Raw genomic sequence first — 13,698 nt, 5'->3', positions numbered from 1 at the left:
AAGACTGAGGGCTCAAAGAGTGTCCTGCATATCTAGACAAAATCATCTCAGATGACAAGTCAGAACATTCCTACAGAAGTCTTGAGAACTGGAATTGAACCAGCAGTTACTTTACTGCATAACACAGACAGTAAACATTTTACAGTTAGGAAGCGAGGGACATGTGCTTTGTCTTTTGAAAGACTGCCAATGGAAGACCATGAAAACAAGTTTGCAGTCAATGGAATTTTTTGTTTTCCTTACAAATTTTGAGATATTTCCATCTGCAGTACAGTGACAAACTCCTGTACTGATTATCTTGGAGGACAACTTTCAGGGAAGACTCCAAAGGTCGTAAACCCTGAAAAGAGTCTCTCTCCCTGACTTGCCTTGATAATTTTCTGCAGATTCCTCCAGGTTTCTTCAAGAGCCTCCATAGTAAACCAAGTATATGGGTTGGAGGCTACACGGAAGCTCTTGATCTGGCGATCAAGCTCTGCCAGCTGATTGAAGTCAGCTTGGGCAGAACTAAGTGAAGAACGGAAGGCATCATGAGCTTCTCGCAGTGCTTTGATTTCTTCCAGTGAGTTACAGCGCACAGGATCTGTCAGGTCCTCTTCAGCATTCTCAAACCAACTGTTGAAGGCAGACGCTTTCTTTGCAAAAGTCAGGAACAGATCCTCAACCTTGAAAAGAGAAAACAATCCAGTTGCTTAGTTCAGTTAGGCAGTAATGCAAATATTCCGTATGAGTTAATCTGGAATTAACTTGCATCAGTGATGGTTTGCCTGCCTTTCTCATTTTTATTTCTTGCAAATATCTCAAATTCTTAAGACAAGTCTCCAGGATCTCCATAATCATTAGCTGCAAATAAAAAAGCTGCAGAAGTTGCAAGCATTGTAGGTTTTTTTTGCTTTGTTTTCAGGAAGAACAATTAGATTTTTGTAGCCCCATAGTTTGGCCACTCACCTTTCTGAAATGCTCCTGAGCCTCCAAGAGTTTCTTTTTCCTGGCAGCAGAATTAGCGAGTAGCTGATTCCAGCGTTTCATCAAGGAAGCATGCCGAGCCTCAATGGCCTTTGATTGGATATGTTTGGCTGCTAGTAGCTGGTCTTTCAGAGCAGTGATGTTCGCAATTCCCTCCTGCTGGAAAGCCTGAAGTCCAGCATCAAAGGTTTCCTGAAGCATTAAAAAAAAGAACAAAATATTTTAGATTGTGTTTTTATTTAACCATTCTGATACCCTGCATATATTTCAAACATAAATACCACATCCTTGTGTACTGCAGAAGAGTTCACTTGTTCTCTCCATCACTTATGGGGCAGGATTAGTACTAACCTGTTTGGTGAGTAGCGTTTGCACAGAAGAGAGATCGCGTCCATAATCATCTGTCTTCAGACTGTTTTCCTTCTCACCTGGAAAATGAAACAAATTCAGTAAAAATACCAACCTCTATCTCAATTGTTCCCTCTGTTCCAAATTAGGCTACCCCAAAAGCATAAATCGGGTATAGTACTGCTGATTGCTTTGGGTTTAGGTCTGTTCATTACAACAACAAATGACAAGCTATGTGAGATATTTTGAAACGATGGAGCATTTCAGTTTCTTTGTGACAGGGTACCGTGCCCCACTGTAGAACATACCTATCCATGACTCCACTACATCTGCTTTCCAGTTGAACTGGAGGAAGGCAGAGTTCTCATCCAGTTTGGCTTTCCTCTGAGCTGCTGCTTTCTCCAGATCTGACACCTTGCCTCTGAGGCCCTTCATCTTGGCAGTAATGTTCTCCTCGTGGTGATTGTTCTACATGACAGGAGGAAAAAAAAAAAGCACGCCATGTGATGTTAAGGTTGTCCAAGGTATCCAGTATGTCGGTGAGAGACCAAGGACTTCAGCTGAAAGATTTTGTCCAAAAAATAGCTTTGGAAGCAGTTAACACCCACATCTTATTCAGCCACAAAAAATGAGTAAGAGCTCTTTTCAGAGATGACCAATCAGTCCTCAGAGAAGAGTAAGCCTACTTGGACATGAAAATGGCCTGGGTAGCTTTTGAAGGTTTTTCATTACCAGTTCATGCTCACCTTTTTAATGAGATCTTCTCCGTTAGCACAAACATCATTCACTCTGTCTTTGTGAACAGTGAAATCAGTCTCAAATGCTTCGTGCTTTTTCAACAAGCCCTGCAAATCCAAGACACAGTCACTTTTTAAAATAATTTCTCACCACTTATTAAAATAAAATAAAAAAAAACAGAAAGAATTTATTGTTATAAATCAGCTAGCATAAGCTTTTTCTAACAGCAACTATTAATCTTAGCTGATTAGCACATCTTGCTGTTTTTCTGTGGACACAGGGAGACTGATACTGACTTCCAGTACAACTTCAGACATTTGATTTAACCAGGACTGCCCATCGGAGGTCAAGAGATGCAAAGCTACACCAAATTGCAAGTCATTTCTACGGGAAATAACATACTTGGGGTGCTTTTATAAAATGAATTCACGTTTTTGTTACAATGTAGGCCTTCCAAAGGAACACATGATAACCTCTAAATTGGAAAGACAGTTAAAGAAAAAGTTCGTTAAAGCTCTAACCAACAATAATGCAACAAGAACAACAAGAGTTGACAACTTTCTCCATACCTGGATAGCAGCAAGTGTGTCCCCATAATCCTCGCTGGCTACCAATGTCATTTTCTCATTGATCCAGGCTTCTTCTTCTTCCACATTTGCTACGAACTGCTGGTATTCCAGAGACTCCTCTAGGCGCTGCCCCCTGTATGGGAAAAGAAAGGTAAAATTAGTCACAATGTTGCTTTATGGCTTTTAGATGTAAGATGTAAAAACAAGTTATAGCAGCAGAAAAGCTAAGAATGTGCAGAGACTGAACCCTAAACACACAATCATTCACACTTCACTTCTCCAGCAGCAGACCGCAATGTCTACAGCTCTATAAACTCATTAGGCCACAAAGCCTGCACCTACTGAAGGACTAAAATGAATCATTTTCTCCCAACAGCTTCTATTGAGAAAAACATCCTGGTAGCAGATTAAAGCCAGTTAATTTCAAGCCTATGGCTTCCAATTGGTACAAGAAAAGGCTAAAGACAGCATACCTCAAAAAAACCCACGCATGTTTCTACTGAGGAACACTATCACTAAAACTCTTTTCAACAGTCTCTTAGAGTTTGTCATCAGTAATACGTGCTATCACATCATATTATGGACTTACGACCCACATCCTAAAACCCTGAAACTGAGTAAATCTGGTCATTACGAGTCCACGTAACTGTTTTAATTAATACTGAATTTTAGAAAAACATGTCTTACACACCTAGCAGCTGCCAACTGCTTTAACTCTTTCCAGTGATCCACAAACTGAGCCAGTCTCTGCTGTATCTCCTCCTTTCCAATTGTGTTATCATCTGAAAGCTTCTTACCAGTGTCTAGAACACCCTGCAAAGCAGAGAAACACACAGTTAACGGAACATCACTTGCTCTCTTGTTATGCACTCTTATTTGGATTCCAACAAACCTATTACTGGCTTTCGTATTTGCCACAAACACGCAAGATGTTACTTCTAGAGAAATTTGTCAAGGAGAGGGACATTCACCTGAATAGCAGGTTCATGGGCAGCTAATTCTGCTTCTAAGCGCTTGTGCTTTTTTCTAAGGTTCTGCACACCAGTTAGGTCTCTGCCGTAGTCCTCTGAGCTAACCAACAGTTTCTTCTCTCTGAATTCAAGAGGGAAAAGAGAAAAATAAAATTTGAAAATTATTTCTATAGGTCAAACCTGACAAAGAAAAAAAAAATGGCTGCAGATAAGGAAATGCTCTGCATAGCACAAAAATCTTGGATGTAAAAAATTGTGTACATGAGTTATCAGCAAACAGCAGCTGGCACCTGGCAGCACATTCAGGCATAACGTGTGGGAGGAAGGAAAGAAGGCGAGAGAGGGCCTATCATTTCTTTCTGAAGGACAGAGTTTCTCTGTACCGTTTTCTTTCTAAAAAGATAGATACCTTTTGTAAAGTTTATCTTGCTTTTGTCCAATTTTGGTTTTTTATTTTACAAGCATTAAAAAAAAAAGTGCTCTAATCTGAATTATTTCTGTCAGGCTCACTTCCTTCCTTCCTCCCAAGATACTAATGACAATAGGGAAAGAGCATTTGATTGATTACTACAAATGGCTAGAATAAAAAGTAAGGTTTGGATTTTTGCTAGGAGTTTTCCCCAAAAGACTAGAGTCAAGTTTCTGTTATTTAGTCCAGGTCTAAAGAGCATTGCTTTTTCCAGTGCAGAGCTTTCCTTCTTGGGGTTTGACCAAAGAAAACCGTAGATGAGAAGCCACACCCAAACTAGTGCTGAAGCCATTTTGAATATAGTTTCCCTTGAATGGGGGACAAAGGTGATTTCTTGTACAGGCACATACTTGTGGAAAAGGCAAGTTATAAAATCATACTACAGACTATGAATGTTGTTAGAAAGCTGGTTGTAAGCACGTTCCCCCATGCCAGAGCCTTCAGTTTCCAAAATACACACTTGATCCAAGACTCCTCATCATCCATATCACGGAAAAACTGATGCAAACGGTGGGACTCGTTCAGCTTTGCACGGCGGGCAGCTGCCATGCTCTTAATCCTCTGAAATCGTCCATTAATGGTCTCACGTTTATCCTTTACTTGGGATGTATCGAAAGCGCTGCTGGTCATCAAACTGTCAGCCTGACTGTTCAGGTCCTTCAGACGATCCTGTAAACGTGGGTGAAAGTGTGTGAATTGCTTGGATCTCATTTCTGTGTTTGTTAATGTCAGTATAAAAATCATAATCTGACTGCTGTGCAGAGTCACAGTTTTTATTAAGAAAACGTGTTTCAACAAGTATATGACTGCAGCATGTACTGAAGCGGTATCTGTAGAATTTGCTGATTACTATGATTTATCTTCCAAAACTGAAAGAGAAAGCAATACCTCATGAGCAGATATATCAGCTTCCAGTAATTGGTGTTTCTTCAGGAGGTTGTTAACTGATGCCAAGTCCTTCCCATAGTCTTCAGATGCCAACAAAGCCTCCACCTGGAGGTAGGGAAGTAAAAGGGGATGGAGAACACATTGTGTTTTCACAAAACCCTTGAAATAATAATGTCTTTAAACTGTGCAAATTAATTCTCTTCTCAATTTTCTACAGTGTGGATAAACCTTCACCTCATCACCTGTTTAATTCCTAACAGATTCTATGCAAATAAACCTTATTGTTTATAAATAATAACATTAAAACATCCACAAGATTTTTAGTCGTAATAAATCTAGACTTGCTCAAAGGTGGACTGTCCTCCACAAAATCTAACATCAGCAAAGGCAATAAAAAAATTAAAAAAACAAGTCTTGCAAGTAAGTAATCCCAATCTCAGTTACCTCTGAAAGCCAGAAATCAAAGTCCTTGATTCCAGTATTGAAATTCTGTTGCTTATTAGCTTCTTTCAGTTTCTGGCTCTTCTCTGCTGATTTCTGTACCAGGAATTGCCATTGGTCAGCCAGGGCAGCTAGGCGTGCCTGTTATAAAAGGGAAAAGAGAAATGCTACAAACTAAAAACATACATTCTGATAAATGTAAAACCAGAATATGGTGCAAGTTTGGCTGTTGATTCCAGACAGTCACTATTTCACGCTGCCTAGCTCTAGTTCAGTTCAACTTTTAGATCCCACTCATAGGATCAGAAAACTTCTCACCCTTGAGAACGAAGCAGAATGATTAACCCGATTTCTACTGCATAGTTGAAATAGAAAAGCTTCTACGAAACAAGATTGGTTTTCAAGGAACACTCTCCTCCCTCAGTTATCCAAACAGTTCTCAAGGCAAAAACTAAGCAAATCTTCTACAACTTGTTGCATCTACCTTCACAGCATCCTCACTGCCAGCACATGCTCCTCTTTCAATCAGCGAGTTCCCCATATCAATGACTCCGCGGATCCGATCTGCATTGGCATGGAGCTCAGCTTCAAAGGCTTGGTGTTTCTGGTGTTTGCTCTGAATATGACAAAACAAAAACTGTTAAAAGTCTGGACAAAGGGCTCCTAAATTGTTCTCATGGGCTGAGAGGAGAGCACAAGAGCTGTCTACATACATGAAGAGGTTTGTGTATAGGCTGATCTGAAGATGTTCTCTCTCTCAGTAAGAGTACTTACTGCTCACTCAAATAGTAACTTTCATTAATCTGAGTAGCCATCAAGCTTTGACCTAACAAAACTTGCCGTGAGCTGATATATACAACTCGGGCAACATCATCTGCATTTTATAGATGCAACATTCCTCGCATTAAGCTTAGCTCAAGTAATGCCTTCTCATTTTCAATGCCATCACCTTTGAAAAGCAGAAATTATACACACCGTAAGCAAAAGCACAGTACCTCATCATTTCTACTTCTACAGTAATTTCACAAAGTTCTATTTCCCTTCCTAATCTATAGAGGATTAAGAGAAATCACTGCTGCAGCCCATCTGCTTTCTGCACAGTTTTGATATTAGTCAAAGTCATACACGGCCCCATTATATACTAAAATCATTAATTAACAACCAAAAACTCTATAAAAATAACTGAATTATTTGTTTAAAAAAATTCCTCTGCTGAGTTGAGAGCACCATGAGAACAACAGGAGCCTTGGTGTGGGAGGAAGTATGCAGTTCTCATATATACATGATCCATCCACCCACCAGGAAGTTAACAATAGCGCAAAAATGACAAGACAGAATTTACAAGTATTAACTGGAAATGCTAGTAACATTGGACGTAGGTATACAATGCCCTGAGAGAATGGAATGCAGGGGGAAATGTTAGATTAAAAATAAAAGATGGAAAATACTATAGCGCTGGCATGAGAAATTCTGCATGAACTGCTTTATTTTGAGAACTGTTAATCCTGAATACTGAGATTATATAAACACATATCCTTCAAAGTTAGATTTAACAATATGTAAAAATTCAATTAAAAAAGGTACCAATTGCATATAATTACCATGACAACAAATCCCAGACAAGCCTTTTCGGTTTAAGATAAAATTCTAATTTTTTTTCAACTAAAAATATAAAAATTTAATGTACCAGAGCCTAAAGTGACAAACAATGATTCTTTCCTTTCTTACTCTAGTTAGCTTCCCCTTTCTTTGTTCTGTCTTCTCCTTCCATATATCCTCATTTTACTCCTTGGATTCTTGCAAGTCCTGTCAGCTTTCCATCTGGTACATATCTTAGTTAATAATATAGTAGTAGTGTTCCTTCTATTTTATTCCCTCCTATGCTACTGCTGCAAGAACTAAGCCATCTAGGTCTATTTTATTGACTACTCCATCTTAAGCACTTGATTCTACAAGTGCAAGCTAACAGAGTTGGCATTGTGTGTCATGCGTGAAATCATCACCACTCTAGATCCAGTCAGGAGGATGACAGGCCCAATAGCCAAATTTCTGAAAAAGGAGGATAGAAACCCATTTTTCTAGGGCCTAACTCCCAGAAAACCCCACCAAACTACATCACTAATGCACCACAAATTAAACAGATCATGCAGAAGACCTGCAAAACAAACACATAAATAAATGATGCTGAATAGGCATTAACAAAAAAGCCACAACCATAACATGAAGACCAATAGCTGCACCTGGATGTAGGTCAAGAACTAATAGAAAACAAAGAGATTGCATGAACTGATGGATGGAGCAACAGACTGCAACCAGACCTTGTGCTCAAACATAAGCTATACAAAGAAAACAAATTCACATACCAGGGCTAGTCCAAACTACTTACCAGCAGTTTGGAAAGCTATAAAACAGATTGAGAGAAGTAGTTCAGTGCATTCATACTACTTCATAAACTCGTATTAAAACATAAGAGGTAACTTTAATTAATTATTCCTTAATACTGAAAAATAAATGAGACTTCACATTTTAGAACATAAGACAGAAATGAGATCCAAGAACTCAATTTCCATATTTTATTACCTAGATGCTGTGAGAAAGACAGAATAGCTACTTAAGCGTTACTTCAGGAAACTTGCTGCTGCAGATACTTCGTATCTTATTAATTACATGCATCAATAATTACCAAGTAAGTTCTATTTTGGGTCTCCTTTCATGCATAATGTAACTTCCATTTTCTCCTTAAGGGAAACCATGTCCAACATGGTGTATTATTCTGTTATCGCTGAACAAGAATTCCTGAGCATATTTTTTCAAACCAGAGTGTGCTGCTTTGAAAAGTTAAAAATTGTATTTCGTTTTTTTGAGCTGAGAATCATATTTACCTGGATATTTGTGGGATCCTTATATGACTCATCACTTGCAGTTTGGAGCTTTCACTGATCCAAGCTTCTATTTCATCCACATCACGACTGAACTGCTGGAGCGTCTGAGATTCTCCTAGCTTCGATCTCTTTTCAATCATTTGAGCTTTCAGACGAAGCCACCTGTATGCAATTAAATACACATGTTGAACGAAAAACTAGGACTGCACACAGCATCCCATTTAACAGCTACAAGATGTTGCCAAATAGCATTCTCTTTCAGTCGGTATCTTCATCCCATCTAACAGGGCCATACTGACCTGTCCAGAACCTCATTGCGCCTGTTAGCAATGACTCCTTTTGCATAATGATCGGCATTGATCAGCTGGTCGGCAAAAGACTGTAAGACAGCAATTTTCTCCTCCTATTAAAAACAGAAGTCATAAATTAGAACTGTGGTTCCTTAAAGTCAAGTGATGAGCAGGGTCTGGAATGGAACAAGACTTTTTTGCCTTCTTTAAATATACATTATTGTAAACTTCACCCTCCCCAGACTATGAAGAAAGTCTGTCTTCTACAGGACTGGAGAGTTCAACTTCAGAACATCTTTCACCTGTGCCACTTAGGAAAAAAGTATCTTTTGGACTTTAAGCTATAGCAGTACAATCTCTCAAGAAAAGGAGGCAGCTTTGTTCTGTTGTAAGAAAAAAAAAATCCTTTTCAAATCAGCAAGAGATTTACACAAATACATGCCACTATTCCTACACTGTTTGTAGGCGGTGAAATACATCCCTATCTGCATTAGCCACTTCTAAACTTCTGCTGCAGATCCCAAATGGCTGAATATTTAGAACTGAACTTCAGAAGCCATACATGGTAGTAACTTCTTTTGCTAATAATCTGCAAAAGAAAAACTAAACTATTTTCCCCTTACTTCAGCTACACTCCTCACCTGAACATTGATTGCCTTATCAAAATCTTCATGTTTTTTGATGAGTGCCTCCACACTGTCTAAGGAATCTCCTTTATCTTCTGTATTTAGGAAAGCCTCTCGGGCAGCCATCCAGTTTTCAGCTTGTTCACAGTCCCGATGAAACAGCTAGGGAGAAGAAATACTCCAAAGCATGAGAAAGACAGACCAAAAGCACTGCTCATCACTGTGAAAAAATAAAGTTTCTTATGAAAGGAAGAATTATTTTTCTTTTTAAAAATGCAGCATTTTTTAATTTTAAAATTTTTAAACTATAGAACCTGTAGTTCTAGGCACTGGTCTAGCATCATTCTGCGCTGGACCCAGGCCTTCTCTAGGTCTGTCCGTTCTTGATCTAGGATATCCAGTTTCTCCTTGATCTCTGGGCTGGCATAGTGTCCATGAGCCAGAAGCTGTTGTCCAAACTGTTCAAATGCCTGGAAAGTGCCAGCCCTTGCATCTATTTCAGTGCGGTGTTCCTGCAAGGTACAGAGATGAGTTTTTAAATAAATAGACAGCAGAGCTGGAACTGATCTACTTTTGGAACTCTAAATAGAAAGTGTCAGAAAAAGAAACATTTGTTCATGTTTATGATACACCCTTATCTTCCACATACCTGGTGCCTTTCCAATAAAGCTTCAGCTCCAGTCACATCCTTTGCAAGTTCATCTGAGGAGACCAGGCCCCGGATTCCATTGATCCAAGACATAAGGTCCCTGTGAACACAAATTATTAGAGGATTTTCCCCTCCCTCCATTGAAATAAGCTAGAATAGGAAAAACAGTCCTTTTTTGAACCCTCCCCAGAAATACCCCCACGGAACAACACACACCATATATACTTCACTAATGATGTATCAGACAGATGAATTGGGGCGGAGCGGGACAGCATCTTTACCTGAAGTCACTGAGAAAACGCTGCAGGTCATGAGAATCTCCAAGCTTCTCTTTGCGCTGGTCAGCACGTTTTCCCAGACTGTTCCAAGCCTGATTCAACTCAGTACATTTTTCTTGGAGATCTTCAGCAGATTCTGGATGTGACTGGATCAGACGCTGGGCAGTTTCACCAAGAGAATTCACCTAGAATCAAAGAAAGGGAAACAAAAACAATGAAGAAAAAAAGAATCTTTTCTATAGTTCAATAATTTCTACTAGATAAAAAGAAAGCTTTTGGTTTTGTCCTCCTTAACCTCACCTTGTCTCCAAGAGCTGCCAAGTCTCTCTCAAAGCCTTCGTGTTTGCGCTGCAGAGCCTGCACACTGGCCAAATCATGTCCATAGTTGTCTGTATTTAATGCTTGATTCTTCTCCTCTATCCATTCTTTCGTTTCATCAGCATCTCTGATTTGAGTGAAGGGAAGGCAAAAAGAGAATTAAAATGGAGATCATACTAGGATCTGCATTACGTAGCAGGTCACCGATTTCCAGAGCAGCTCACAGAGTTGATACATCTATTAAATTATTTCCCAAGATGACACAAACGAACTTTGGCAAAACAGTAGCCCAGACCTCCCAAGCCTGCAGCAATTCCATGCTTTTATGTTAACAAGTCTTTCTGTTTCTAGGAAGAATATAAAGAATTCTTTCTGGACCACCAGTGGTCTTACTTCCACTGAACAAGCTGGCGGTTGAAATATGATAAAAATAGGTCCCACTATCTTTTAGAACTCTTAATAGACAAAGCATTTTATTGAATTAAGACCAGATATGATACAAACACCTCACCTGTGGAATCTCTGGACCTCATGGGCACTGCCCAACAGCTGGCTTCGCTCCTCTGCTAACTGCTGCAGAGATCTCCAGCGTTCATTCAGTTCCTACAAAAGCAACAAAAACACCCCACTGATATTGCAGACCACAGTTTTACTGCATTAACCAAGAAACTCCCTGCTGGACTAACTGAAGCTTTATGATGTTAAACAGAAAATGTTAGTAACCAGAAACATCTTGTTCACTATGCTTATCCACACCGTCTTCATTTTGCTGACATTTGCAAACACGCCAACAACCCCTTCCGCATGTCCATTCTTATAGGCTTTATTTCAGGGGTCTCCTGAGAATACTACCAGCAATACTGGAAGATTTCCTACAATAGCTATGCTTTTTTCTTTTATAGTATATAAACTTCATTAGGCATCAATAAGATAAATGAAAAGTCAAGACTAGCCTTTCACTACAGGTGAAGGTTACTATATTCTGCTTAATTCCAGAAGAATGCACAAATTCAAGCATCCTAGTTAAATAAAACCATTTTAAGGGTTTCCCCTTAGGTATAAAAACAAATGATTTTAGGTATATAATAAGATGTTGACATAACCTGAAAAGCAAATGCTGTGTATGTCAATACTTCTTTCAGTAAGTTCATGCAAAAGGATTTATAGAGTAATGAAAGACAAAAACTTGGCGGGGGGCGGTGTAAAAAAAACATTCTCAGCTTTTAAATCAGCTCAGAAAAAGTTGTATTATTACCTTGATTGAGTTAAAGGTTGCCACTGTGTGTACCATCAAACGTGCAGACTGTATGAAAAGGCAGAAAAAAAATGTAGCATTAAAGTTAACTCTAACCAATCACAACCAAAATCAGACTGAAAGAAAACTCCTTAAAAATCCATAATAACTTGACCTTGGTTGAAAACTCAAGACTTTGTAAAATACAACTCTACAAAATGCAGGAATAAAGAAACACCCTAAGTTTTACAACTTTCAGTGAAAACTGTTGAATTCTTCCAATTTTATATGCTACTTTAGAACAGTGTTTTGAACACACTGTTGTTTAAGATGAAAGAGAGAAGCAAACTAAGAAAATCAATGCAAGTAAATTACAAAAGCAACTAAGAATAATGAGTTGCAATACCTAAGGCATTACAGCTCAGAGTAAGAATAGTTAGAAATGTACAAGTGAGTACTACCACATAAGTGTAAATTGAAACAAACAAACAGTCTTAAGGACAGAAAAGAGAAGTTTTAAAGGCCACATTCAATAAGTGAATTAAAAACTCCCAAACGCTTAGTGATAGGGACCAAAAAAAAAAAAAAAAAAAAAAAAAAATCACCCAAATGGTTTAACTCCTCTCTCATTTTTGCAAAATCAGCTTAACATTTAATTCAGATATTTCTAGATCATCAAAATTGGCGAAGGTTAACTAGAAAAATAATGACCAATTCCCTCCAATATGCAATCTACTTTTCTGACAATGATGGATTACTTGCAAAATTAATCCCTTTGCACATATGCACGGAGAAGAACTTATAGTTTGCTAAGTTACTATGAGACTGTTAGCATTCGCTGTACATGTGTACCATCTGTGCAAAAAAAAATTTTTAAAAGCACCAATTCTTGTGGACATGGCTGCATTTTCTACAATGCAGTCAATATACTGCACACACTTCTGTTTTTCCCACATTCACACAGATGTACAAGCAGCTTTAAGTCTAAGAGGGTGTACGTAAGACATGACACATGGGAATGAAATATTGTAGAGAAAAACACAATGTGGGATAATGTCAAAAATATTCAAGATATTTCTGTGCATCAGCAGGTGACAGCTATTCCATTGTAAGCCAGTAATGAATGGAGAAAGGCTCCTTCTAACTAGTGTAGAAAATGAGCTAGAGATGAGCAATGGAAGACAAAGATACTGCTATACACATACAACATATTCCTTACTAAGGGAATATTGATACAAATGGCTTTGACCTTCAGGAATAAAAACATTTCTTTCTGCTCGCTACCATAAAAAAGAACTCATGCTAAGTGAACAGAGAGTAGTGCACATATAGTGGCCATGTAATACCTAAAAACACTGGTATAAAAACTGGATTCAGTCTTAATAGTACAAGCTCAAAACAAAATGGAGTTTTGCAGCAGAAGGGTAAAAAATGGACTGTCGGCAACTTTGGCTAGAGTAATTCTGTTGGAAACCTATCTCAGTTATTCTAATAATTATACCTGCAAATAGAGAGCTGACATAGTTACTTGACTTTGCCTAGATGGCTTTTATTTTTAAAACAAGGAATAGTACCAGTATGACACCTTTACGTATTGACAGAAGCTGTATGCAAGTATATGAAGGCAAATTCCTGCTGAATGTTCAACAAATTTTTGTAACACACTTGTCGAAGTAAACAAAGAAAGTAAAATGAAAGTCACTAACCCTAAATAAATACCAATTTAAACACTTGCTGAGACTAGGACACCATTAAAATAACTTTGTCAACAGTCTATTAAAAAAAAGGGAATAAAAAATTTAAAAAGGGTGTATGAGAAGGTGCATGGTCTAAAAAAGATGATGTGCTGTAGTTTTTGTTTTACTTTCTTGTTGCATGCTACTAAGTAATGACACCTACCTTCCAAGGAGAGGCCGTCTTTGAATCAGTTTCATCCTGTTTGAAAACGTGAAGAAACGGCTTTAAATAGGAAGCAAAACCTAAAACTATCAGAATATACTAAAAATCTTTGAAAGTTCTTCATGTTCAATG

The 13,698-nt window shown here is 38.3% G+C and overlaps 1 protein-coding gene across 1 annotated transcript in view; it reads right to left on the bottom strand.

The window, feature by feature from the left end:
- SPTAN1 (spectrin alpha, non-erythrocytic 1) overlaps positions 1–13,698 on the bottom strand; it is a gene marked incomplete at its 5' end in the record, with an annotated part of 49,324 nt that overhangs the window by 7,619 nt on the left and 28,007 nt on the right. Inside the window, 24 exon segments of the mRNA XM_082008797.1 lie at positions 369–665; positions 949–1,158; positions 1,318–1,394; positions 1,623–1,782; positions 2,061–2,159; positions 2,622–2,754; positions 3,313–3,434; positions 3,593–3,713; positions 4,522–4,730; positions 4,950–5,054; positions 5,394–5,531; positions 5,875–6,006; positions 7,777–7,791; positions 8,273–8,325; positions 8,328–8,434; positions 8,572–8,675; positions 9,204–9,350; positions 9,503–9,700; positions 9,838–9,937; positions 10,119–10,300; positions 10,416–10,560; positions 10,945–11,036; positions 11,689–11,736; positions 13,567–13,602. Of these exon segments, the coding sequence (XP_081864923.1) occupies positions 369–665; positions 949–1,158; positions 1,318–1,394; positions 1,623–1,782; positions 2,061–2,159; positions 2,622–2,754; positions 3,313–3,434; positions 3,593–3,713; positions 4,522–4,730; positions 4,950–5,054; positions 5,394–5,531; positions 5,875–6,006; positions 7,777–7,791; positions 8,273–8,325; positions 8,328–8,434; positions 8,572–8,675; positions 9,204–9,350; positions 9,503–9,700; positions 9,838–9,937; positions 10,119–10,300; positions 10,416–10,560; positions 10,945–11,036; positions 11,689–11,736; positions 13,567–13,602 (3,030 nt within the window).

The sequence above is a fragment of the Phaethon aethereus genome, assembly GCF_964289735.1.
Source record: "Phaethon aethereus genome assembly, chromosome: 20".
Lineage (NCBI taxonomy): Eukaryota > Metazoa > Chordata > Aves > Phaethontiformes > Phaethontidae > Phaethon > Phaethon aethereus.
The sequence above is the reverse complement of the archived record's forward strand: the minus strand, read 5'-3'. Positions and strand labels throughout refer to the sequence as shown.